This window comes from Platichthys flesus, chromosome 20, assembly GCF_949316205.1.
Source record: "Platichthys flesus chromosome 20, fPlaFle2.1, whole genome shotgun sequence".
Taxonomy (NCBI): domain Eukaryota; kingdom Metazoa; phylum Chordata; class Actinopteri; order Pleuronectiformes; family Pleuronectidae; genus Platichthys; species Platichthys flesus.
In genome coordinates this window covers 11,843,749-11,868,699 of record NC_084964.1, presented here as the reverse complement: position 1 = coordinate 11,868,699, position 24,951 = coordinate 11,843,749, and the positions used below count along the sequence as shown (strand labels likewise).

Here is a 24,951-nt window from a genome sequence, read left to right as displayed (position 1 = left end):
AAAAACGTACATTTCCCTCGTCTTCAGTATTGCGATGGAAAGATGGCACCGACCCCTCTTTCAATAACAACCTTTTTAGAGAATCCGTTGTTATATTGGCCCAGGTTGATAAAACAGTCCGATTCAAAGTGGTGGCAGGAACGTTGCCATCATATATGAACTCAATCCATCTCAATCTTGTGTCTTCTGAAGCTGGAGTCACATGAAGACATTTGTGCAGCCGACCACTGAGCATCTCGGTTGTCGAATTCGATTCATGCTGCTAGTTAGCTTATCCAAGTGTTTCCAAGGTTTGCTAGAATGAAATGGCTGCCGGACACCGATAGACTGTCTAAAAAGTGGGTGGGTCCATCCATGGGTGAGTCGAGTGGAAGTGGGGGAGTGCATAGAGCTATGGGGGCATGGGCATGTTGCCACTATGACGTCTATTTCGGTCGTAATTCCATTGGACGCACTCAAGCACATAGCTTCTGAAATAGAGGAACCACAACAAATCGCGCAAGTTGTTTTTTTCCAGAGTTTTTGGGATGGTAGACATGCCAGATACCCAAAATAATGTGTAGAAGCACTACAAAAGTGGAATTTTCAAATGTCCCCTTTAATGTGGTACATGAAGCAAATAAAAACAAAAGTTTTCAACAATATCCAAATAGCCCAGGATCCCTATGTTTGAAGTTAGAACACACAAAAAAATACCTAAAATGTTGACTTTATTTATGTAAATTAAATATTAAAGTAAAGATACTGACACTGACAGTGAAGTGAAGCAGAAAGAAAATATTTTCAGTTCATTTACTTTCATTCAAACCTTTGACTGTCGTAAAGTGTTGATCTCTTTGATCATATCAAATACCTCGTTAATTATCTGTCAAGTTAACCGTTAAATATTTCTTTCAAAGCGTTATTCAAGTTCCTCAAGTAGGTTAATGTTTGCATATAAACCACCTTGGTCTGTGTTTATCCTGTAAATATTAGACAAGATTATCCTGTAAATATTATTTTTTATTTGTAAATGACACACAATGACTAAAGTTAAAAGCACAACATGGAAAAACTGCAGCGTCAAAGCCATGTGTTAAAAAAAATTGAGAAGTGATCTTTGAAACAACCAGGCTTTCATGTCTTCTGGGATAACTCTACTGATGAGCTCTCTAAAACCATGTCTCTGTTTTCTGGCTTAAGTTCTGCCCAAGAGAAACAACAGGGATTAAATGTCTTAAAATAGAGCAGGTAAAACAAACTCTACATAGTTTACAAAGACAAGCAGAGATTGATGAATAGTGACTGATCATTTTACATTTTGACACGTTAAACCGGAGCCCACAGTTCTGTTCCTATTCTGTTCGGAGTAGGTCAACACAAGGTTAAAAAGGTGTGAATATAAGATTGTGCGTATCATTGCAAGACACAATGGGTTTCATTAAAGTGATACCTCATTCTTTCATTACACCGACTGAAACAGGTTTCATTTTGATTCATCAGCTTGGCAGATGGCGACATTTCATGTCCTAACAATGTCTGCACCAGGGAGGGGAACATTCAGCAAATCAAGTTACAATATCAATTCATTAAATAAAAATACGTAGTTAACAATTTGTAACTCTCAACACAAGGCCAATGTGGTAAAATACTGCCACTCTCATATTGCATTAATGATTTTTACGATTTCAAAACCACTATCAGTAGAGCTCTTCAGTAAACATAGTACAATATCCCTTTCTCAGATACCTGAAAATAGCCATGTTAGCTCAAAATGGACGTGAGCTGTGCCCGATTCAGTACTCAAGTTTTCATGTTCATAACATGACTTCTATACTTGCAAATGTCCAGAGATAAAAACTTGATAAAAACTAATTTAGTAATAAACATGACAAGTGTGATAGTCAAATTAATTAGAACAGCTGTCAACATTACATTTAATGTCCGTTAAACAATGTTGTGATAAAAATAATATTATATCAAGCTAAATTGGAAAAGAAGAAGCAATTGTGCTGTTGAGGCTCTGTTTCGTCTTGAATGTAAGAAGAACGATCACATGTACATGTTGCATCCTATATGTTGCATTAAGGGCACTAATGACAAGTAGTTCAGTGCATTCTTTATGTATTAACAACTTGGAAAGGGCTAAAGTCAGACAAAATCATACAGGAGAAAAAAAGGTTCCCCAGGAACAAAATAAGTTGCTGGATTGTTTTTGATTACAGATTCTTCCACAGAGCAAGACTCAGCAGCACCAGCCCCAGAGAGTAGCAGGTTGTGGAGGCAGAGCTTGCAGCCTGTGTTGTGACTGGTTGATCTGGCTGGATCTGTCTGAAGACATTCGTCATTAAAGGCGATGAGCTGCCGTTGACGTGTACTGTATTGCTGAAGAGGTCGATCTGGAGACAAGACATCGGGCGAGTTAGCTGCATTCAGTCACTGTGGGAGTATATGTACTTTATGTTCTGGCCACTGTACGTAAGGATGAAGAGAAACTCACCAAATCCTTGCTGACTTTGATCGGCTCCTTGAACACAGTCCAAACGACAGCCTCATTGCAAGCAGGGGTAGTCAAGGAGCCAAGGTAACGATAGTACTTAGCACGGTTCACCCCAACAAGGAGGTCATCCAGTGAGATTCCAGAAGGAAGGGTTACTGTTTCACCTGAGTACAGAAACACAACCTCTCGAGGGACTGCAGCTGACATCATGTTATAACAGAGCAATGGATCCAATTTAGTCTAGAAGACTAAAACATCTCCTTACCTTTGTTTGTGATGTTAGCCAGATAGGAGGTCAAGGTCTTCCAGACTGCAGGTTCTCCAGTGGCACTGCCTGACATCTCCTGAAAGAATGCGCACAGGAAATGTTTAGGTTCAATTGTTTCTTAAACACAGCGGAGGAAAGAAGTGTCTCATGTCCTTTGCATATTTAACACAGCGCAGTAGTGAACAGTTGCATGAACTTAAAGGGTCAGCGTATAAGATTTGGCGACACAGTCAAAGTTGCATCTGACTACCCCTCACCTCACCCTCCCCTTCCAAACATGAAAGAGAACCTGCAGTTGTCTTAAAAACTCAGAAAGGTCTTTAGTTCCGGATGTTAATTCAAAGTAATTAAATATAAAGGGGCCATTCTTGGGTAAAGTAAAAAAGTATTTGTACAATAGTACACACTAGTGAAAACATGACTGATTATTTTGTATCCAATTTATGCCAACAGATCCTTTTCACTTGAATCTTACACACTGAACATTTACAGAAAACAAAATAAAAGCTTTTGAGGTTTTGAACCACATAAAAGGTGCAGTCTTGTTTCGTCACACACCTTCACACACTCACTCACTCACTCACTCACTAACAATCCGTCCTGAGTCAGTGCCAGCAAGCTATGCAAACAGATTATTCCCACTTCATGGCCTTGGAATGTATGGGATGTCGTTAAAGTTTTCCTAATGTTCAGTTATTTGAAATGTATGGAGTCCATTTCAAAATGTCCCATATATTTAAGAAAATCAATAAATCTCTTTCTTTGAGTTTTTAGCCAGGACATAATATTGGCTTATCACCATGTCCCTCCGCGGAAGAAGATTGGCTTTCCCAGCAAGAAGGGAGGAAGTCAGTTATTTTTTTCCACAGCAAGCGGTAGAGAAATGCTGATGTCCTCCCATGCTGCTCGGAGCTTCAGTACACTTTCAGAGATGTAATGAGGTTCACGTTTTAAATTCCACAGAATCAGAGTTAGTTGAACCGGCAGTGGCTGCCACTTTTCATGAGGTCAAGGAGGAACATCGTCCAAACCAACATAAAAAAGTAGATAATCAACGAATGCACCTCACCTCGATGAAGAAACCCAAAGCAGCAAGGCCATTGGAGTCTCTAACCGCCATGGTTGTGTTGCCATTGTAGGATGACTTGACGTTTACAATGTGCATCTGCGGGAGTGAAGAGAAAAGAAACACAGTCTCAATTTATTGCTGTTACGTGAATTTGTAGCTTCGTATGAAACACAATATTTACCTCCATGGGGTAGCGCTTGCCATCCACTGTGTGCTCAGACCCGGGGAATGACGTTCCATTTCCCCAGTGCAGGTGGAACTGAAGGCTGTCATAGTTGTCTGCAAGACCTCCCCCGGAAATCTTGAGACCGCTTTCCAGGATAGCCTTGACTGGGGGAGGTAAAAAAAACAAAAAAACAATAAGGAAAATAAAAACAAAACTGATAAGAAACGAGAGAAAACTATAAAAAGGCTTGGTGTTGGTCCAGTGCTATGTAAGCAAGATTCCTGGATGATACATTTTCACACTTTGAAAAACACCTCCCTAATGAATAACCTAATGCAACCCTCTTTAATTGGGGATTAAGCAGATGCCAGTCCTCACCCAGTCCTCACCCAGTCCTCACCCAGTCCTCACCCAGTCCTCACCTGTCTTGCCGGTGTTTTGAAGGGTTTTCAGGGCGGTGGTACTGCCGTAGTTGGTGTAGGTGAATGCCTTCAGGTTTTCATCAGTTTTGGCAGCTGATGTGTTAATGTTAATGGGCGACTGTCGGGAGCCATTACAATATTTGGGAGCGATGGTTGCCCAGTTGGTGTCACCTGTAAAACACAAACACAACTTTGAGTAGCTGTAGTGGAGCAGCTGAGATGTTGAGGTTGGTAGAGATTACAGGAGATCACTCACTGCAGGTTGGGAGATGGTAACACCAGTCTGGGGGTGGAAGAGAGCGTATAAGTATCACTTCATGATGACAAGTAGTCTCAATGGAGACGCAGCATTAATCCAAAGAGTCATAAATCCAAGGTGATGAAAAAACTGTTCAAATACATACCAATTCCTGCCGTGGCACAATCAACCCTTGATGTGAGGGCGCACACAGTGAGGACAAGGGCTACGAGGAAGATCATCTAAAGAAACAGTCACAAAGTCACTGACCTATTTATTCTCGTACAAATTAATGATCATCCACATCCACAGAAATCACAATTTCAAAAATCTAAATAAGAGAACGAATAAGCCTATTTTACGCTGTAGAGCAACAAATAATTTGTCATGTATGGACAAATACTCAACACATCTTTTCAAATAATTAAAAGAATCATAATTTATGATGCACAATTTGACTATGGTAGAGAGAAGCAGTTCTGCTAAAAGGCCTGTTTCAGATTGTTGAATCAGGTCTTTGAGATGACTTGAGCAGCAGGTCTTACCTTTGACGCACCTGTACGGTCCTCTGTGTCTAACAGCTGTGGGGCCCCACCCGTCCTCTATTTATTCACTCAGGATCTTCAGGACCATCTGAAAACACACCTCCTCCCAGACACATTTTTCTTATCACAGGCAGAATAATCAAAAGCACTATAATAATGATAGTATAATGTTTCTATTGCTGCTTTATGGACCAAGAGGTATTCAATTTATGAAACATTAATAGAACGTTAAACAGGACAGAGGTGCTGCTGAAACATGGTCAAGTGAACAAGTAAAGCCTTGAGAAGGGTCAGCTGCTAAAACAGGCACAGAAAAGTGCTCATACTGTAGGATCCACTTTTGTTGATTCTTCAACAAATATATTTTGTGAACCTGGATCCAAATGATATTCCATCATTTGGTGGAGTGACAGCAAGATGTCCTCATATGACTGGATCACCGCCTTACACAAGCATGAGGGAATGTTTTTTAATAACAATCAGAACGTTTTTTTTAAGCAAACGTGTCCATAAGAATTGAAGATATTTTGGTGTGAAAAATTAGTTTAGACATTGTCCTATGTTGTGGTCAAAAGGATTAAAATGCTCTATGTTTTGAAATCTATGTTTGAGGTAGGGTGGATAGCACGATCTAGCTAGTTATGTGACTAGTAATTACAGATGATGCTGGAATGTATGCACAGACAGATGAATAGATCGATGGACAGACTGGCAGACAAAAAGATCTGTCTGATAAAAGTTCTGTGAGGTCATAAGTATGGCATGCAGCGGTGGATCCTCCAAAATGTGGTTTGGGCTGGCAGCTGACTATCAAAAGAAAGGGCGTCGCAATAAGCGATGGGGAGGGAAACGGCCTTGCCAGTGTGGAACAAGAGGAAAACCCCCTACAGACCATTTTTACTCACTAGTTCAAATTCATTTAAAGCAGCAGCACCTGAGAGTTTGTCCATTTCTCCACAACTGTGAAGAAATCTTGGCATTTATCCTTTGAATGACAATAGTTTGGTAAAGAAAATTTGTTTTTCAGAACCAGTTTCGCTGCATAATTACATGTCAACAGGTTTTGTACAATCTCTTCAGTAGCGTGAGCTGGTTACACCCTTACTGGGTTTGTACAGTAATTTTCACTCTTTACTGGACTTGGCCTTTCTTCTTATGGTAAAAAGCACCCCTGCTAGTTAAGAACTGTTAGAAACAGAACTTTTGTTTGTTTTATTGATAAGTGGTCACCAACGTCAGACTGTTGACCATCTACCAATGACCATCTACTGTGCTATTGCACCATTTCCTGAAGCAATGTAGCAGAACATTAGTTACTCATTGTTTTGGAAGTTAGGCTGCTAGTTGTACCACTGTGGCACACACACAGGTGACCTTCAGCTCAAAGCACGTGCCTTCGATGATTTAAGCAGAAGGTAGAGGGTCACTCGCAGTGAGCATACCTGTGCCAAGGCTGTAGTGTAGAAACAATACCTTGGATAAAAAAAATTATTTAGTAGCACTTATATGTAGCACGCCATCTCTTACATAAGGCACAAGAAAATTGTACTTTCTTGATTCTTGTTCTTGTTTGGCACCCTCATGGTTGAAAGCACTTTCGCTTTGGATAAGGCGGTAGCTAAATGAAAAATATTTCCCAATAACGCCCGTGTCTGCACGTCATGTTAATCGCTCAATGATCCATAACTGCTTATTATTAAGGCGTTGTTCTTGAGTGACTGACATTTTAATTTTCAAACATACCATCCTCACTTACAAGTGCTAGAACGGGATTTACATTCCGGGTCCCCATTAGCTTTGGTAATGAAACAGTCACTCGTACTCGGGAAGATGGCATCAATACAATTATTTATTTCAGTTTCACCATAAGTTCTCATTTTCCTTCTGATTAATTGCACCCACACACTGGTTAGTATGATATAAATCAGTGTGGTTCCCTCATCATATTTCAAGTTTAAAAGAAAATCCATACAGCATATGATATATTTTTGTGGCTAGCAATCTGTGGGTGAATGTGAACAAAGAGCACGATAACACCTGGAAGTTTAATTAACCCGATTAAGATTTTTTACATCAAACTTCTGTGGTCGGCATACAGTCAACATCTGGATTATGAGATCACAGCATCTAACTGCATATTATATAACATTTTCCTTTGCTAACAACTACTGAATTAACCTTGAGAATACAAACAGTTAATACTACATATGATTATCCTTCAGAGCAATTTCAGGGAACCAAGCTTTTTTCAAGGATGCAAATTAGATACAATGGTGAAAAGACATGCCGGCAGCAGAGACTTCATGACGGGTGAAGAGGTGCTGGCTTGAGAGGATTTGTAGACCGTCCTGCTGTTAAGAGTCTGCAGAGCCCGAAACACGTTGTTGTATCTCATCTGAGTCGGGAACAGCATTATCTGTGGGATAAAACCAAAAGTTAGCTCTCAGGTGGGACAGAGTGATGTTGGAGCAATTCTTTTAACTGGCTGGCTAATGACTTAATCGCTGTCAATTAAGCTGCTTTACTAGTTGACTTGCTCAAGCAATAGTCAAAGAGAGGGGAAGGGACAAGAGTAAACAACCATCGTAAGGAACTTTAGAGTAGGAAACATCAATGTGCTACACAGAAACAGCCCAGGTTCCAGGATTGAGGAAACTCCACCTCGCCTCAATGATGGGCCTGGCTGTGCATCCCTATACTTGATTGATTAGCTTTTACACTTGTGCGTGCGTCACAGGTCTGCCGATTAGGTGCATGGGGTAGCAGTCATCTTCAAGTGCAGTACCCTATACACTAATTGAAAATGAACATCCTTGCATTCAAAACACATAAGAGTTCGAGGACTGTGAGCAATCCTGCGAGAGACTTCATCTAGGATGAACCTTCCAAAAAGGCGTTTTTCCACACTGCAGTCGAGCCAAACAACGTCTCAGTTTGAGCCACACCAAGACCATCTCTTTTGGTCCGACAAACCAAGTTGAGGTCACATAAAAAAATTCACACATGAGGAAACCACCATTTGTTTCCTGTGAGAAACCTGATACTTTAAGCACGTATACACTCAAGCCAAGATTGATTAATCAAAGTAGTCATCAAGGACACACCTGTCCCCGCAGGGTTTTAAACAGGAATCATGCAACAGTAAATGAAAGAATGCAGGAACATAAATTACCTATTATATGAGAGGGCACTCAGTCACATGTTTGTCTTTCAGCTGTGGACTGATAAGGGCCAACCCAAAAGCAAACAACCACTGATTTCACCGACAACAGTTTGAGTCGATGCAGGTGAAATCAGCGTAGCCAAGTGGAACTGACGTCTTGTGCCGCACAGACCTATCTAATCAGTAGATAAGAGCGGCTGCACCAAGCAAGGAAGGAAATATACATGTACAGATTTTTCCTTCCTTGCTTGGAAGGAAAAATCCTTCCAAGCAATTACCAGTACAAAGTCTGATTCATACATGCATCTGTGTGTGTTTTGTGTGTATTTTCTAAGCCTTTTTGTAAAAAAGTTGACTTCCTCGAGTGCCATTCTGGTATGCCCTGGCAAAGAGTTTTTGTTTATTCATTTGATTTGCATGTGAAAAGACCTATTTTCCTAGAAAAAAATGAAATAAATCAGAAATACATATTGAATTAACTCTCTGCATCATTTTGTTTTGGCTCCAGAAAAGAAAAGAATATGAATGAAAGGCTTCCCACCCTTGACAGTGTTGTCCTGTGCGGCTGCACCAAGCAAGGAAATGTATATACAGATTTATCAGATGGTACAAGGAGTTTTTGTAAGTTTTATCGTTTCAGTTTTGAACTTCTGCCAAGTGACGTTGAAATAAAACGAGAACAGTTTTAAGGGCTAACATAAAGGGACCACTGCCGGTCTCGTAACTTGTGGTTTGTCTCGTTAAACTCCCATGCCAAACATTCAAGACTTTATGACAGGTACAGTCAAATGTATAACTAATCTGAACAGTCTAAAAACCAAAAAGTAAGGCTATGAGTTTGATTATATTCCAACTCATACAAAAATTCTTACAAAAAGTTTTCGCTGTACAGTTGAATACTAGTAGCCCATGCTTCACCCCTCCATCGACACAGTAGTGTGCAGATGAGTGAATTAAAACTTTTCGGTGAACTATCCCTTAAAGCCAAACGAAGGAGCTGATCGTGGACTTCAGGAAGAGACTAGGAGAAGAACACGCCCCCCTCTCCATCAACGGGACCACGGTGGAGCGAGTCAGCAGCTTAAAGTTCCTCGGGGTCCACATCACTGATTACCTGAACTGGACCCATCACACAGACTCCATCAGGAAGACGGCCAGACAGCGGCTCTTCTTCCTCCGCCGGCTGCGGAACCTCCACATGGACTCCAGGATTCTCTGCAACTTCTACAGATTCACCATAGAGAGCATCCTGACTGGCTGCATCACCGCCTGGTATGGCAGCTGCACCGCCCTGAACCGTAAGGCTTTACAGAGGGTGGTGAAGTCTGCCCAGCACATCACCAGGACAGCGCTACCATCCACAGAGGACCCCTACACCCAGCGGTGCAGGAAGAAGAGCAGCCGGATTATTAAAGACCCCTTTCACCCCAGACATAAACATTTTTGCCTGCTGCCATCTGGCCGACGGTACCGCAGCATCCGGGCCCGCACCACCAGGCTCAGAGACAGTTTCATCCCCAAGCCATAAGACTTTTAAAATCCTCTCCGTGACATACTTGCATATTTGCACTATTGTTGTTTTATTTTCTCCTCAGCTGTTTATATATACTTTATTTTCTATTTTAAATTTTGATATTCTACTTTATTTTATAGGATGTAATTACTTGAGCATTGCCAGAAGAGAGCCTGCGACTCAAGCATTTCATCTTGATAATTTTCAAAGCTATTGAACCATAAAGTCATTGACCTCGTCATCAACCCTCATTGCACACACACCTGTTTGCTGCCCTGAACACAAGCCTGTGCAGACCTCACCATGTGATGATGCAAGATGACACAAATATTATTTAAATCTCATTATGCTACCAGCTGTTAAAACGTAAAACGTGTTCACTCACCAGGTCTCGGTCGACTTTGACGGACTCTTCAAAGACGGTCCAAACCACTGCTTCGTTACACATAGGGGTGGTTAAGGAGCCATTGTAGCGGTAGTACACAGTTTGGTTCACACCGCCGAGCAGGTCATCAATGGAGATCTCCTCTGTGACCTCAGCTGTTGAGCCTTTATTGATGCAAATATGCACCAAATATACTGGTACGGTTATGTCTGCACCTTCAGTGTTTAATGCATTGAAACAAATGAACACTCACCGATGTCTTCAATAGCTGAGAGATAGCTGCTCAGTGTCTTCCAGGATTCCATATTAGCTGTTGGACTCTGTGTGGGATTTGTCTGCAGGGACCAAAGAGTGTAAGGAAAGATGGACGACGCCTCTCCACTACCGTCCATTGTACAGAAACTAAGCCAAAATAACAGGGAATGCCGCAGTTTTGTGCCAGAGTCTGCGCAGTAGCAAGCAGGGTATGCACAGCAGGGACAGACCAATTGTTAGTCAATCTGAGCTGTCGATCAAGACATTTTAGCTCATTTTTATAGCATAAACTAAATCTACTGAAAAATTTGCAGTTTTGCGACAATAACTACCTTGAATTCCATAAACCATCTTTGAGAAAAATGTATTTTACTTTTTGGTTTGGTCCATGTCTCATCAAACTGGGTGAACAATGTCCGGTATCAACATGTAAGGCCCAGGTTTAACAAAGCTACAACACCTACCTCATGTCCTGTGCTGCTGCTCCTGGTTGATGTAGGCTGGAAAATATGTGAGAATAGTCTTACACAAAAGAATCACTGGTTTGGTCAAATTTAGACTAAACAAGTGAGATATTTAAAATGTACACTGTTTGTCTGGTGCATTGTTTATTTGGTCACACTTCTTGTGTGGAGACAGGGCGCATTCAAAATTGACTCAGAATCAGCAGACACATGGATTTGCATCTCACTATTAACATACTCAACGTTACCTCAATAAAGAAACCCAGCACTGCCAGGCCATTCGGAGTCTTTACGGCCTCATCCAGGGTTAAATCCTTCCTCTTGGTCACTATATGCATCTGGACAGAGACACAAAAAGCAAACCCCATTACAAACCACTGCATTAGGTGCACCAACAGAAATGCTTGGACTTTTGCACTTACCTCCATTGGGTATCGTTTTGAGTCCAGCGCGTGCTCCGAGCCCATGGAGTCATTTGAACCCCAATGGAAATGGAACTGAAGGATGGAGTAGACGTGACCCAAACCGCCGCCCGACACCTCCACTGCGTTTTCTGTCAGCACACACTTAACTGGGAGTTGAGTGAGGACACAAGGAAAGGCGTGAATGGCTTTCACAGATTGAATTAGAAATCCCAGTTTTTCCTACATCAGCTGCCGCCAGCAACCAATACAAATTTTTGGACGTCATTCTGTTAATACTGATGAAACTACAGCTAGCTTGAGTTTCAGTTTTGCGTTGTGTTGGATTTCAAAAACACAACAGCCTGTAATGTAGAAAGGAAACTTTCATACCTGCATGGCCAGTGTTAGTGATGTAATTGATGGTGTGTTTGTCGTCAAACATTGTAAAGGTGAAGGCGTCAAGTGCTTCGTTCACCACAGCGTCCTTTGTCTCAATGTTGATGGGTGACTGACTCTCACCACCACAGTTGGACAGAGACAGAAGTTGCCAGTTAGCCTGGTTGTATTCTGAGGGGAGAGGAAAACCAAAGTTGAGGACAAGCCCGAATCCACCAATGATTCTGTAACTTTATATACTGGATGATACATACGGCAGTGATCATCATAGCACCATGCCTTGCCTGTAAAGAATGGAACAGTGATATTTAATGCAACAACACAGAGTCAGAAATATCATAGGTCACATGCGTGGGATTTTCCAACTCACTGGGAGGGAGAGAAACTCCAGGAGAAGCAAACACTTGACGTTCATTGAGTGTTTGTGCAGGACGATAAAGATTGGTGAGTCCCGTAATCGCGGAAAACCGCGCAATCTAAGAAATGAAAGAGAAACGTTTCATCAGATCATCTGAAGTAGTTTGGGTCCTGATCCAGCAGAGGGTGCTCACTGTCATCTTGACCTATTGCATGCCCCCTTGACCCATCAGTATTGACATGCTGTTGCAATGAAAATGGAGGCAAGCAAAGCTGTCCTGAGTGGACAATGGGGACACCAGAGAATCTAAGAAGCAGTGTGAGAGTCTTTTGGATTCTACTGTGAAGACTGCAAAAGGTGTAGCTGATTGTCTCATTATTCTGCCAGCCAACCAATCTGTGGGCTCATCTGTTAACAGGACATGAGGAGGCCCACAGACGAGCAGAGCAATGTCAATAGTCCAACCTTGTCTGATAAAAAGTGTGTTGTGTTACAATTCGTTTCCCTCTAACACAATGAAGATAGCGGCAAAGAATGTCACTAGCAACATTAACTGGTTGTTTGTTGACACTAAGCCTAACCCTGGTAAAGTGAAGTAAATAGTGCAAGTTAAGTGCTATAGGCTACAGATGAACTTTACTTTGTGATATTTTTCACTGATAAAATTCAAGATTCTGATCATTTGATTTATTGCATTGTGCAGACGTGCATCATGGGTTGAGCTTGCTTTGTCATCTAATCATGCTGTGCGATTGGTAGGACGTGCCAGGAAAAAAATGTCACACGCCTGCTGAGCTCGGACACTGCTAAGAACAAGTCACCTGCAGAGAAATAAGTAACTTTTTTATCAACTGATGCCTGTCACGCAGATAAGGGGTCGCTTCCTTCGTTTTGAACTGTCACACGCAGCATGCCTAAGGCTTTGTGTTGCTGTGACAGAATGAAAAACAAACCTTGATTGTGAAACAAATGCATCCAACCATGCTCAGACCAGCACGTGTCATTTTTCTATAAAGCATGCAGGCACGGGTCACCAGACGTCAGTGGCTGCTCATGTGACAGTGCGCATGTGATTCCTCTTGATAAAGGACAAGATAATAATGAAGCACCAAATACACTTTATCGCAAACGTAAAGCAAACGGAAGAAGCTTCATGCTTGTCAGGCAACCGTCTTATACGCTGCACTACTTCCTGATATTAAGACAAGCTGGAGGTCACTAAGGTTGCCTGACAAACAGGGAAACCTGAACCAGACACCTCCCACAGCTGCTGTTGACTGATTGTGCTTGAGTATTTACTGCTCACAATGCTGTAATTATTTTTGACAGTTTGTCTCTAGGCTTCAGTGCAATCAAGTTGAAATAAAATAAGGGGTCTTTCATACAAAGTCTTAGCTTTAATTTGAGTATACATGTAATAACGTTGTCATAACCACCGAGTACCAGGGGGTCTGACTGTCAACTGGCATCAGAGCTATGGAGGGATCCCACGGCAGGGCGGTCTGTAGGTCCACCATTATGTTCACCAGCTACTTGGTTCAGAGCAACTTAGCTTTTGTGCTAAGCTGACACAGACATGATAAAGCAGTGCCTGAAGGTTATGTTCTTGGGTGGCTTCCCTTTGCACTTAATGTAATACAAGCACTTAAAATGTCTCCACGGTCATTAACATTGCTCTCTGCTGAGGAGCAGGTTTTGCAAGCTGCGCAACTAACCAGATTTTTGTTGATGTTGATCGGCTCTTGAAAGACGGTCCATACCACAGCTTCATCGCAGTTGGGCGTTGTCAGGGAGCCATTGTAGCGAAAGTACTTTGTACGGGAAACATTTCCAATCAGGTCATCTATAGAGATGTTATGGTTTATGGCAGTCTCAGTGTCTATAGAAAAAGGGGAAAAAAGTAAAAACAAGTGAACTTAGACATGTGGATTTAAGTGAACCGAAAAAAAAACACCCTGATCCATCTATACACTGGCCTGCGTTCGACTCCTGCGCCACACACAAAATCCTCCTTATATCCATTCATGCTCTTGTCTGCAAGTCCCTGTCTGACACTTTAAAAACTTTTAACCATTATATAATTATACCGTTTTGTGTTAACTCTCATATTTAACCCTGTAATACAAACATGGGTATTGTGAAAGTTGCTGGAATTTATTCAAAATAAAAGCATATCATTTTTTTTCAAATACACTAAACATGCTGCTCCCATAGACATCACGCCAGTCTTAGAAAGATTGTGTGACATCTGACTCTTGTTCCAGGGAAAATTATGTCAAACATTTAACATAAATGCAACATGCGATGCCTTTCTGAACAGCTTTTATTACTGCAACACATCCTGCACCGGATCTCTACAAGCTTTAATTGATGGAATGAGCTGCACTTGAATATCAAAAGTGGAAAATCCGACATTTACCTTTATTGCTCATCAGGTAAGACGTGAGTTCGCCCCATGGTCCGGACACATCGCCATCTTCTGTTGCCTTTAAGGAGAACACATCATTATCGCAGTCACGTGAATATATACATTTTGATAGTTCATGCATTGTAAATTTTGTTGTCCAGGAGGCCAATTGTGACTCGGAGTGTGTGTCTGGTCAGATGCAGCTCTCAGAGCCAATGGATGACCTTGAACAAAACCTTATTCAAAAGTGCAATTCCCAATTCAAAAAAAACAAGGGTGAACATTTTATGTGGATTTTTTAAAACACTTTCTTTGCAGTACTAATTGTGTACACATACGTTTAGGAAAAACCCAAGAGCAGCAATTCCTGTTGGATCCGCGACGGCCTGTTCCACAGTGAGACCTTTCTTCACACTGACGATGTGCATCTATGAGATATTTATAAAACAGTGATTAGTGAGAAAGTGGCAGCTTGGAAGAAAAGCTCACTGTGAATGTCAAACAGGGGAGTACCTCCATTGGATATCTGTGCTGGTCAATCGTGTGCTCCGAGCCGGGAATGTGGTCGGTTTCTCCCCAGTGAAAGTGAAACTGGAGGGTAGAATATGTTTCATCAAGTCCACCTCCACTTACTTCAACTTCATTATCCTCCAGCCAGATTTTCACTGTGCATGGAAGAGACGTGGACGTGCGTGTGAGCAGTGAAAATCCTTACATTCCCTTCTAGTGGACTGTCACAAACACTTGGTTTCTAGCTTTCTGTTTAGCTGGTTGATAAAAGTGACCAAATTTGTATTATTTGGACGACCAGCCGTGTTACATTGCTAAGCAGAAAACCACTGCATCCAGAGTGTGCTCTAGGGATAATTTATTGCACGCAACAATGTACACTAATTTAAGGAACACATCAGATCTCGATGAACGAACTTTTCATTTTGAAAATCTTGACGGATCCACATTGAATGATTTGTTGAGAACAAAATTACACAAAAACAGTCAATGGAAATTAAATCAGCCCATTGAGGAGCTGGATTCCAAACCACATCGCAAAATCAAAGTAAATAGATAAAATCATAGGCTGATCCAACTTGCGTGAATTTAATCTGAACGTGATTGTGTAAACAGTAGTTTGCATACATGACAGCACATCGTTTGAAGAGGGGGCGGGCCAACTTGTCTGCCTTAGAACGCTGCGTGTTCTACAATTGTTCAAATGATTGTTTGAATTGTATATATAAAAGTTAAACTAGCTTATGATGCTCATGAAATAAATTGAAATAAGTATGAAATAATTCCAATAGGGCTACCAGGTGGAGTTTGGCTAATGAAGTTGATGAGCATTTTTTTGGGGGTGAGATCTTTGCTTGACTACAGCCTTTACATACAGTCGATTCTTAAGGAGCCTGTTTCTGTACCCGTGTGTCCATTGTTTGTGATGGATTTGAAGACGTTTTGAGAGGAGAAGTTCTTGAAGGTAAAGTCCAGCAGTTTCGGGTCCACTTGAACTTTGCTGGTGTCTATGTCAATCGGAGACTGCCTCTCTCCTCCGCAGAAAGAAGAGACGTCTCCCCAGTGGGCCGGGCTGTGAGCTAAGGAAGATGGAGGCTCTTGCAATGTTAGGAACCAACAACAACAATTTGTCAAAATCATTCTGTGGGCCCCAAATCTGTTCTTACTTACCACAGCCAGTATAGCACCAGTCACTTCCAGCATCTGAAAGAGAAATACAGCAATTATGTGAATGGTGCAGGAGCCAAGGGATACAAATTATCATTGGAGGAACTTTATTCATCTCATGAATGCTCCGATTTTTTAATCATTTTATAAACTGACCTCGAGCTTGGGAATGCAGGTGGCATTGATATAAATGCTGACATTGTGGTTTTTCTAAAAGAAAAGTCTAATAGTGTAACACAGAGTCAATTCCTCCGAGGACATAATTCACTGGAGGTGGCAGAGAGCACCTCCACATCAATCGGTGCAGCTGAGGGCTGTTAGCTGATTGACCCCCAGACACAAAGAGCAACACAAGAGAAGAGACTGAAAGAGTCCGAGTTGAGCTCAGTGTTCCATCAGAAACCCTTTAAGATGAGTTGGTTAAATTCATGTTTGTTCCTGATTAACAAAAGAAATAAATCCTATTGAAACCCTGATGGTTTGTCTCTGGCTGTTGTGGTGAGAACATCGACTATTGCCACATCCACCTTTTAATGTTATTCTATTTCTTCTTTTAGTAAAGATCTGACAAGATGTAGCAAAAATCTACTTCTAACATGTTTAAACAAGGTCTTTTCTTCTCCTTTAACTTATGATAAATCAGGAAACTAAGGAAAGAGCTCATTTACACACACTTTCCTGGAATAAGGGGAAATGTATGCATTTTACTCACCACATTTTACCAGAACTCCCAAACCGAGACACAGCAGAAGTGAGGAGGGAAACATCTGCAGCAAGACAATCCATCATTAATCACGAGTCATCCAAGTTTAAATGCAAGCATCATGATCTGAAATCCCATTTAACAACTGACAAACCTAAAAACAACTGTGGCCCTGCGAGAGAATTAGAAATTAGCTTTCGTGATGCTAGTTGATTACAAATTCCAATGTTTTAGCACATGTGTGTTAAATGTCTGAAATGGTCTTACCGTATGGTTCCAGTCTCAGATCCCCAAAAAAGACCGTCACACCTGCAATGAGGAGAAGATAATGTGAGGACTTTTTCAAGTTAGTGCTTTAAAGTAACAGGGAAATCCGACGGGAGGGGGACGCAGTGTTTATACAACACTACACCGACGGTAACATGACCAGAGGCCTCTTTGGATCATGTAAATAAAGGCATTCAGAGCCAATTAGTGATCAGGTCAAATCTTGGGGTTTAGTGACTCCGAGCCCTCTAAGCTAACTGCTGCATGACTTACTTTATATGACACAGCGCTCGCTATGAACAGGGGGGAAACCCTCAAGGCCACTGATACAGGCCTCGACTGCTTTAAAGATGTGGGGGGGTTGGGGGGGCAATGTCGTTTAGTTCTCCACACCAGGTGCTCACTCCTGGAGCCCCGCCCTGCTCCACCCACAGGCCAAGACAGGGATCCACGCTTAACTGGCTCCTCCTCCAGTTTCGTCGGCCACCTATCCGGCACTCGAGTCTTCGTGACCGGAAGGAATAAAAGGAATCGTGCCTGATGTTCTGGGGGCGGCCGAGGTTCGATGTGATCAGTCTGCCTTGTGCCGCTCGCTGTATTATCTCGACTTGTGTATGAGGGTTCCTTGCGGGGGCCTTAGTGTAGTTTGGTTATATTCTTATTTCATTGTGCACTCCACTCAGTTTCCCTTTGTTAGTTCACCAGTCTTTATGGGTGGCGTTCTGACTGTATTTTTGGTTATGTAAAGATTTAGTTTAGGAATCAGCTAGACAGTGTTAGTTAGTTTTTCGTGTGACGCCATGAGTCAGGGGACTCATTTCATGTTTTGGCGTCACTCTCTGCCCCTTCAAATTTGTGTAACATGTTTGTTCTTTGATTCCTTTGTTAATGTAAATCGTTTGGAGCATTATTTCAATAAAAAGCTGCGTTGCCAGATTCTATCGGCGCTACTTCCCTTCCTCCTCGCTCTAATCTGGGTGGGAACAGACACATAAAGCTTTGGTTTCAAAAGCAAGCAAAGGTCACACTGGACCATCCTTTATGGTAATTTGAATTGACGCTGTAGAAATAAATTGACGTGGAATTTGACTTTTTTTTTTTTGGCCCATGCCCCGTCCACTAACATGGGGGAGGTGGGACTTACGACCTATACTGCGGCTAGCCACCAGGTGGCAAACACTTTGGCTTTTAGGGAGCAGTCATGTCATCCATCTTTACAAAAAGTGAATGTTAACATTCATAATGGATTAGAGCTGCACATAGTAACATAAACCCTTGATAACATTTTGTGAATATTAGCCAAGCTGAAGGATTAAAGCTAAGTGTCTACTCTCTTAAAAAATATTCTAAACATTTGCTGCAAATACTTTAACAATACACTAAAAGGCACGGAAGCACAATCCAGAGATAAGGTTATACACACCACAGAGATTTTCTCCGATGGCATTACATTCCTTTTTAAAAGGTGAAGTTAATCTTTTGGTTCATGGGTGTCTCTGCAAACTGTCACTGGAGAAGCTTAACACTCAAGCTTCTCTCTGATACCAGCCATTGTAGGGACCTGGAGGAATGTTAAGTGAGGTTGTGTGTCCTGTGTCAGCGCCGTTTGTGTCATTATACTTTGATTGAATTTCACATCCTCTTGTCACATAGAAAAGTTAATAGAGAGAACATTGAAATGCGATTTGACGGTGTGATCTTGACGATGTGATATTGCTGATGTGATTTTGTAACTCGTTTTCAGTGACATTTTCCAAGAATTTGTTAACTCTCCCGATTCGACTAAACTTAATATTGACATGGATTTTAGTGACAAAAGCAAGTTTACAATAAAAACATTGACACTTAAGAGCGAGAGTCACGTTCCATGGAGGGTAACCAAGTTTCTTTATCTGGCAATGTTTATTGTAAACACACACACTTCACAGAACATAACATTGATTCCCTGGAGACTTAATACAACCTTAACACCTGTTACTACTTGAATAATCCTTAAAACATGTTTTCAGCTTGAATTTCAATGATTCACTTTCTGGGGAGTTACTGTTAAGTCCCCATAATGTGACAGTGTGAACAGATTGAGGCGCCCAAAACATCAGTAAAACACACACACACACACTCAAACACCTGTTTACTCAGGGAATTGCAGCACATAGCCCCGAGCGCAGCTATTTATATGGAGTGGAGTGTATTAAATGACTGAGAAGACATAAGAAAATTCCAATCAACAAAAGGCAGAGGCCGCCTGGTATTCAGTCATCTTAAGGTTTAACATGTCATGAAAAAGAACTCATATGTTCATGAGTGTCATGTTCATGTGCTTTATTTTATATCACTTAAAATATTCAGACGATTTAAATGGAATTTTACTCACTTTTTACATGTGTACATTTTGTTAATTTTTTTTACGTTATGTGCAACCCGGCTGCCGCAGGTTAATTCACTTTTATTTGATGAGTTGTGGAGAGAACCTTGTGTCAGCACCGGGTCTGACCACGGCCTCCTAATCTTGCCAAGTCACCGGGAAGCAAAGTTTATCTTGGCGCCGCACAGAGCCGCGCCTGAAAACCATCCAGCAGGAACGGCAACCATTAGCCCGTGTTGTTCCGAGCAACTGAACTCATTCTCCCCCGTCAACACCTGATGGAGGTGTCAGTGGATGTGAGTCACGTGCACTGGCCCTGTTAAAAAACATATATTCCACAGGCTGAAACAAAATACACAACTTTATTTAAACAGCTGAGAAGATGCATTTATAAAGGAGTTACAGTTATTGCGATAAGGTGATCCATACTTGTGAATACATGCACATTAATAAAAACTACAAATTAAATTGAAATTTATTATCAAGTGAGAGTCACAGCAGCATGAAATATAAAATTGTATCGTAACATGTTGCAAAGTCATATGAGGTATCCTGAGAAGTTTCATATTCTTTTATATTTACATTCATTTTCATCTATTTAGTGTGTCAATTCAGACTCCCGCCACAAGACAGGCCCACAAATTGTTCTTGCTCAGCTAAAGTTGTTTTACATTAACGCTCCTACAAAAAAACATATGAATAAATCATAGCCTTATAGAAATACTGTATTTTGCATTGAAAATACACACAAATTCAGGTCATTAAATCAAATTCTACTAAATTACTCTTGCAGCTTTTAATAAAAAAACTTTAACGTGAGCCGTCCGATTCGGGGCGTACAGCCAGACAGCGCCGATCCTGGTCGCCGTACCTCTTGTGACCACAGGAGGATGCTAAAGGGGGCTGGTCTCAGGGTTGCTCAAAGAAGAGAGGAAAAGGTCCTGCAGGAATAAAGGTCAGAGCAGAGTCAGAGTGTGTGCTGACCTGAGGCCTGCACCAGGAATCAACAGCAGCGTACTTCACTAAAACCAGTCCCCACGTATAATCCATACAAAAAATCTGGTTCTCATGGGCTGTGAGCACGTGTGTGTAAAAATAGACGGAGTTGATGAGAATGAGGAACAAAATCAAAGCAATTAGTTAAGTCCTGAATATGGCAGGAGTGAATGCTGATGTATATTAAGTCTTAGTGACAGATGAGTGACTTGTCAGGAGTTTTATTGTGACATAATTAATTAGAACACTCTAGTTAAGATTAGAGGGAGTGCACGCACGGTTAAACTGGTTCCACTGGTCCAAATGTTGATTCATATATATGGGAAACCGAGGGTGGAACATTTTTCCTGATCAACTGCGTCAGAGTAAAACCTGTCAGAATCTAATAAAATCCCTTCAATCACAAAACAAAGCCATAGTATTTGTCATGAATTTAATCAGAGTGATACCCTCTGTTTGTTAGAATCTCTGAATTTAAATCATAGTGAAAAATCGGACTATAATCTATTTGCCCTTTATCGTAAAGTGTTTTGTCCCTGTCAGGATCCCGTAGGAATGACGGCGTGCTCCGATTGGTGAGTGATCGGTGAACCTGTTCCACAGCACAGGCCTCTGCCGCTGTTGTGTTCCTAAACGTGAGATGTGAGAAAATGCGGAGACTCACTGAAAGAGGGACCCAGTCAGCTCGTCCACAAGGCCGCCTGCAATACACACAGATATTAATACCTCGATAAGAATCTCACAAACACTGGTGGGTGCACTATATTTTACTAATAACTGCCGGTGTTTACCTGGAGAGCAAACGGTGTCGCACAGGATGGGGCAGAGGTAGCAGGACGAGCATCCCTGCAGGACAAACAGTGTGAGCACCGGGGGGGGGGGGGGGGGGGGTCGTGGTCATGATGAAGTGTGGTAGGTTATTTCTGAGGAACTTACCTGACAGTGCTCGCAGTGGTCCGACTCGTCTCCCTCCTCACATGGGCACTTGTCGCAGCTACTGGAGCAGTGCTACCAGGAGAAACACACACACACACACACACACACACACACACACACAGTGCACAGTTGTGTTTATCACCTCAGGTACAATTGGAGCATGAAAGGCTCGTACTTCCATCTCTTGGTTATACCTGGCAGATGGAGCACACGCTGCACAAAGAGCCAGAGCGGAAATACAGCAAGTCGGAGGCGGCGTCCTCCTGGGCCTCTGCTGCGACGTCCTCATGCTCATCTAGAGTCAGCAAAGTCAACACGTTTAAATATTGGACAATTATTGCAGATATCTTGTATCAGTGTGTACATATCGATTCAAAAAGGAAACCGCAGTGCCAAAATAGGTTCTTGAAAACATCCCCTGCTCTGTAGGTATCCTAGCCACAGTCCTTCAAAATAATAAATATCCTGGGGATCTGGATCAATGTATTTTAAATTATGGGTTTATGTTCAAGGTGGTTGCCTCACAGCAAGCAGGTTCCTAGTTTGAATCCCTGTCTGTGTGGAGTCTGCACGTTCCCCTCATGTCTGGGTGGGTTCCTCCCAAACACACGCAGATTGAGGTTGGGTTATGTGGAGACTCTAAATGTGTCTCCAAGTGGGAATGTAAGAGTGAATCACCAGTTTGATGCCCCTGCGACACGATTGGCGGTGTCCAGGGTGTTCCCCCGCCTCTCACCCAATCGCAGCCGGGATCAGCTCCAACCCCCCCGACCCCCACCCACCCCTTACCCTCAGCTTATACCAGCGGTATAGGTAATGGATGGACGGGTTTATGTTCAAACTCCTAAATGTCAATATCTATTTCCAAGTCTATCTAAGTCTATTCCCGGTCGGCTTCATGTAAACCCACAGCAGAGCTCATGAGATCAAATTATTGGTGTCAGGTTGTTGGTGTGAGGTTATGTTAAAGGCGAATCGGCTTCAATTTTGTAATGATCCAGCAGAACATTATGTGACGCCGAGGACGAGACACGTGTCAGATCAAATCAAGGGGACAAAATGTGCAGATCAGGACGAGTGAGACAAACTCTGTGCACGTGTTTCTTATAAGTAACAGCACGAACGCTTTGTAATGTTTTGACCCTTTTCTGTCCCGAAATAGCTTCATTGGCTCAACAAAAGGAATGAATGGTTGAGATACTTCCCGGTGCCACGCAGCCACCACACAGATAAACCGGTCTATTTTTGGACTGATATGTGTCACTCTGTCACACGCTGTTCTCACAGTGGCTTTAACAACGTCAGAGGAAAAACTCAAGTATATGGGATGAACAACTCGGCACATTCAGAAACTGAAAAGAAGGTCTTTGAAAGTTGGAAATCTGACGACAGAGGAAGTTATGAGGCCTTGCTTTATCACCTCCCTGTTCTCCCTGTTCTCCACCTCGCACACCATGATCTGAAAAATCTGGTGCACGTCGGGTCTGAAGTTTTGAATCTTGAGTTTTGAAAGGTCGGCTCTTTTTTTTTTTAACTTCTCGGACATGCTGCAGTCAGTGGTTCCAGTGTTGAGCCTAAGCCACACACACTCTTCAGAGGCACATTTGCAAGCTCATGACTCTCGTGAGTTTTTGAAGATCAGGATCCAGGGATGCAGGGACCTTTGCTCTTGATCTATTATTCATCTGTTTTTAGATTTTCAAACACCAAGTTTCAACTTCTCAAAACCTTTTTCCAATTTCAGAACATGTCACGATATTCATTTCATACTTGAGTCAACGTTCACTCAAAGAAAAATAACAGCTCGTCACGTTTGATACTAAATTTGTGACTCGTTTTGTTTCATTCTCCTTGGGATCTGTTTAATAAATCGATAAATTAAAAAAGTGTATATACCATCATCATCATCCTCTTCCTCCTCAGCATCATCGCCGTCCTCTTCCGCAGCTACCTCCTCTCCTTCGGTTGCCTCGTCTTCCTCAGCATCCTCTTCTTCTGCTGTAACATCCTCATCTGCGGCCTCCTCTTCATCCTCCTCATCTTCATCCTCCTCGTCATCATCCTCCTCAGCTGCTATCTCCTCAGCTGCTGCCTCTTCCTCCTGCTCATCATCATCATCCCCCTCCTCCTCTTCATCCTCCTCATCATCATCCTCTTCAGCTGCTACCTCTTCAGCAGCAGCCTCCTCCTCCTCCTCATCATCGTCCCCCTCCTCCTCTTCAGCAGCCTCCTCTTCTGAAGCCTCCTCCTCCTCATCATTATCATCTCCCTCCTCCTCTTCAGCAGCCTCCTCTTCCTCATCTGCAGCCTCTTCCTCATCTTCATCATCATCCTCCTCCTCTTCCTCCTCCTCTTCAGCATCCTCCTCTTCCTCATCTGCAGCTTCTTCCTCATCTTCATCATCCTCCTCCTCTTCCTCCTCCTCCTCCTCCTCTTCTTCGGTATCATCCTCCTCTTCCTCGTCTGCAGCCTCTTCATCTTCTTCTCCTTCAGCTGCCTCCTCTTCCTCATCGTCTGATTCTTCTTCACCTTCCTCTCCTTCTACCTCTTCATCTTCCTCAATAGCACCACCATCGCCCTCAGTGGTGTCGCCCTCCTCTGCCACAACCTCATCGTTTCTGGCAAAGAGGTCGGCCTCTGCTTCGGCCACGTTCTGGGCACTAACAACCCCCGAGAGTGGCAGCTGGGATGAGCACAGGAGCACCAGCAGGAGTCCCAGTACCCAACTCTTCAACGGTGCCATCTTGGAAGATTGACACAACTCTTAGAAGCAAAAGAAAAAAATCGATTCTGTAGAAACGTCTCCAACCCCGGTTCTTCCACCAAAAAAAACAAAACAAAAAAAAGCTAAAAGTCCACTGAAAACAAGAAGGGGCTGCAGGAAACGATCTGAGGTCTTTGGTCCACGCTGCAGAGAGAAGGGGAGAGGAGGGCCGTGCTCACCGCGACAGACCAGTGAGTGCCAGTCTGGTGCCAGTGAACACAGAGGACACAGTGGAAACACACAGCTGGGTGTGGGGCGTATGTTTGTGTGGCTGCTTGTGCATGAGTGACAGAGGCACATGTGTGGGAAGAATGCTCCTGATGCCTTTAACACAGTGTATTGGAGAGGGGAGGGGGGGGGGGGTCCGTATGGCATTTGGTGAAGGGGGGCGGTCGAGGTTGAGAGGGAGGGGTACATTTAAAATTGCTGACATTAAATATTTCCGTATAACAATTGTAGGTCCATAGAGCACATATATAAATATATTGTGCATGCAGTGTGGTCATGGGACAGATTACGCATGTCCTGCAAATGTCCACACGTCTGTTATTTATTACTTTTGTTTAATTGACGCATCTATTTCTTTTCATCAAGACTCATGAATTATTCCCTAAGAAAAACTGTGAAAGAAAACTTGCAGTGTTGAGCATCCATGCATCTGCATCTTTCCACCAAGTTTCAAGTAAATCTATTTGGGGTTTTTTTTGTGAA

General features: G+C 42.5%; 3 protein-coding genes across 4 annotated transcripts; all 3 read right to left on the bottom strand.

Moving 5' to 3' along the window:
* Positions 1 to 989: 989 nt before the first annotated feature.
* Positions 990 to 5,231, bottom strand: LOC133975988 (carbonic anhydrase 4-like). The gene is made up of 9 exons (XM_062414049.1): positions 5,188 to 5,231; positions 4,809 to 4,884; positions 4,661 to 4,687; positions 4,405 to 4,575; positions 3,998 to 4,146; positions 3,817 to 3,912; positions 2,745 to 2,823; positions 2,480 to 2,643; positions 990 to 2,378 (listed from the first exon to the last, which is right to left on the bottom strand). Exons 2-9 carry the CDS (start codon positions 4,882 to 4,884, stop codon positions 2,199 to 2,201), a joined length of 942 nt encoding a protein of 313 aa, XP_062270033.1. The 5' UTR covers positions 5,188 to 5,231; the 3' UTR covers positions 990 to 2,198.
* A 1,769-nt stretch (positions 5,232 to 7,000) lies between these two features.
* LOC133975978 (uncharacterized) lies at positions 7,001 to 17,517 on the bottom strand. Of its 2 annotated transcripts, XM_062414035.1 has the most exons (18): positions 17,453 to 17,517; positions 17,180 to 17,221; positions 16,922 to 16,976; positions 16,213 to 16,245; positions 15,948 to 16,121; positions 15,046 to 15,197; positions 14,871 to 14,960; positions 14,545 to 14,611; positions 13,841 to 14,004; positions 12,138 to 12,243; positions 12,022 to 12,051; positions 11,762 to 11,938; positions 11,390 to 11,538; positions 11,216 to 11,305; positions 10,968 to 11,003; positions 10,502 to 10,583; positions 10,249 to 10,412; positions 7,001 to 7,603 (listed from the first exon to the last, which is right to left on the bottom strand). In XM_062414035.1, exons 3-18 carry the CDS (start codon positions 16,974 to 16,976, stop codon positions 7,436 to 7,438), a joined length of 1,737 nt encoding a protein of 578 aa, XP_062270019.1. In that variant the 5' UTR covers positions 17,180 to 17,221; positions 17,453 to 17,517; the 3' UTR covers positions 7,001 to 7,435. The 2 variants fall into 2 exon arrangements, with proteins under 2 accessions (XP_062270019.1, XP_062270020.1); XM_062414036.1 differs by lacking the exon at positions 10,968 to 11,003.
* Positions 17,518 to 20,007: 2,490 nt separating this feature from the next.
* On the bottom strand, positions 20,008 to 24,529 carry LOC133975987 (cilia- and flagella-associated protein 251-like). The gene is made up of 6 exons (XM_062414048.1): positions 23,373 to 24,529; positions 21,671 to 21,771; positions 21,477 to 21,548; positions 21,332 to 21,386; positions 21,205 to 21,241; positions 20,008 to 20,485 (listed from the first exon to the last, which is right to left on the bottom strand). Exons 1-6 carry the CDS (start codon positions 24,217 to 24,219, stop codon positions 20,464 to 20,466), a joined length of 1,134 nt encoding a protein of 377 aa, XP_062270032.1. The 5' UTR covers positions 24,220 to 24,529; the 3' UTR covers positions 20,008 to 20,463.
* Positions 24,530 to 24,951: the final 422 nt, after the last annotated feature.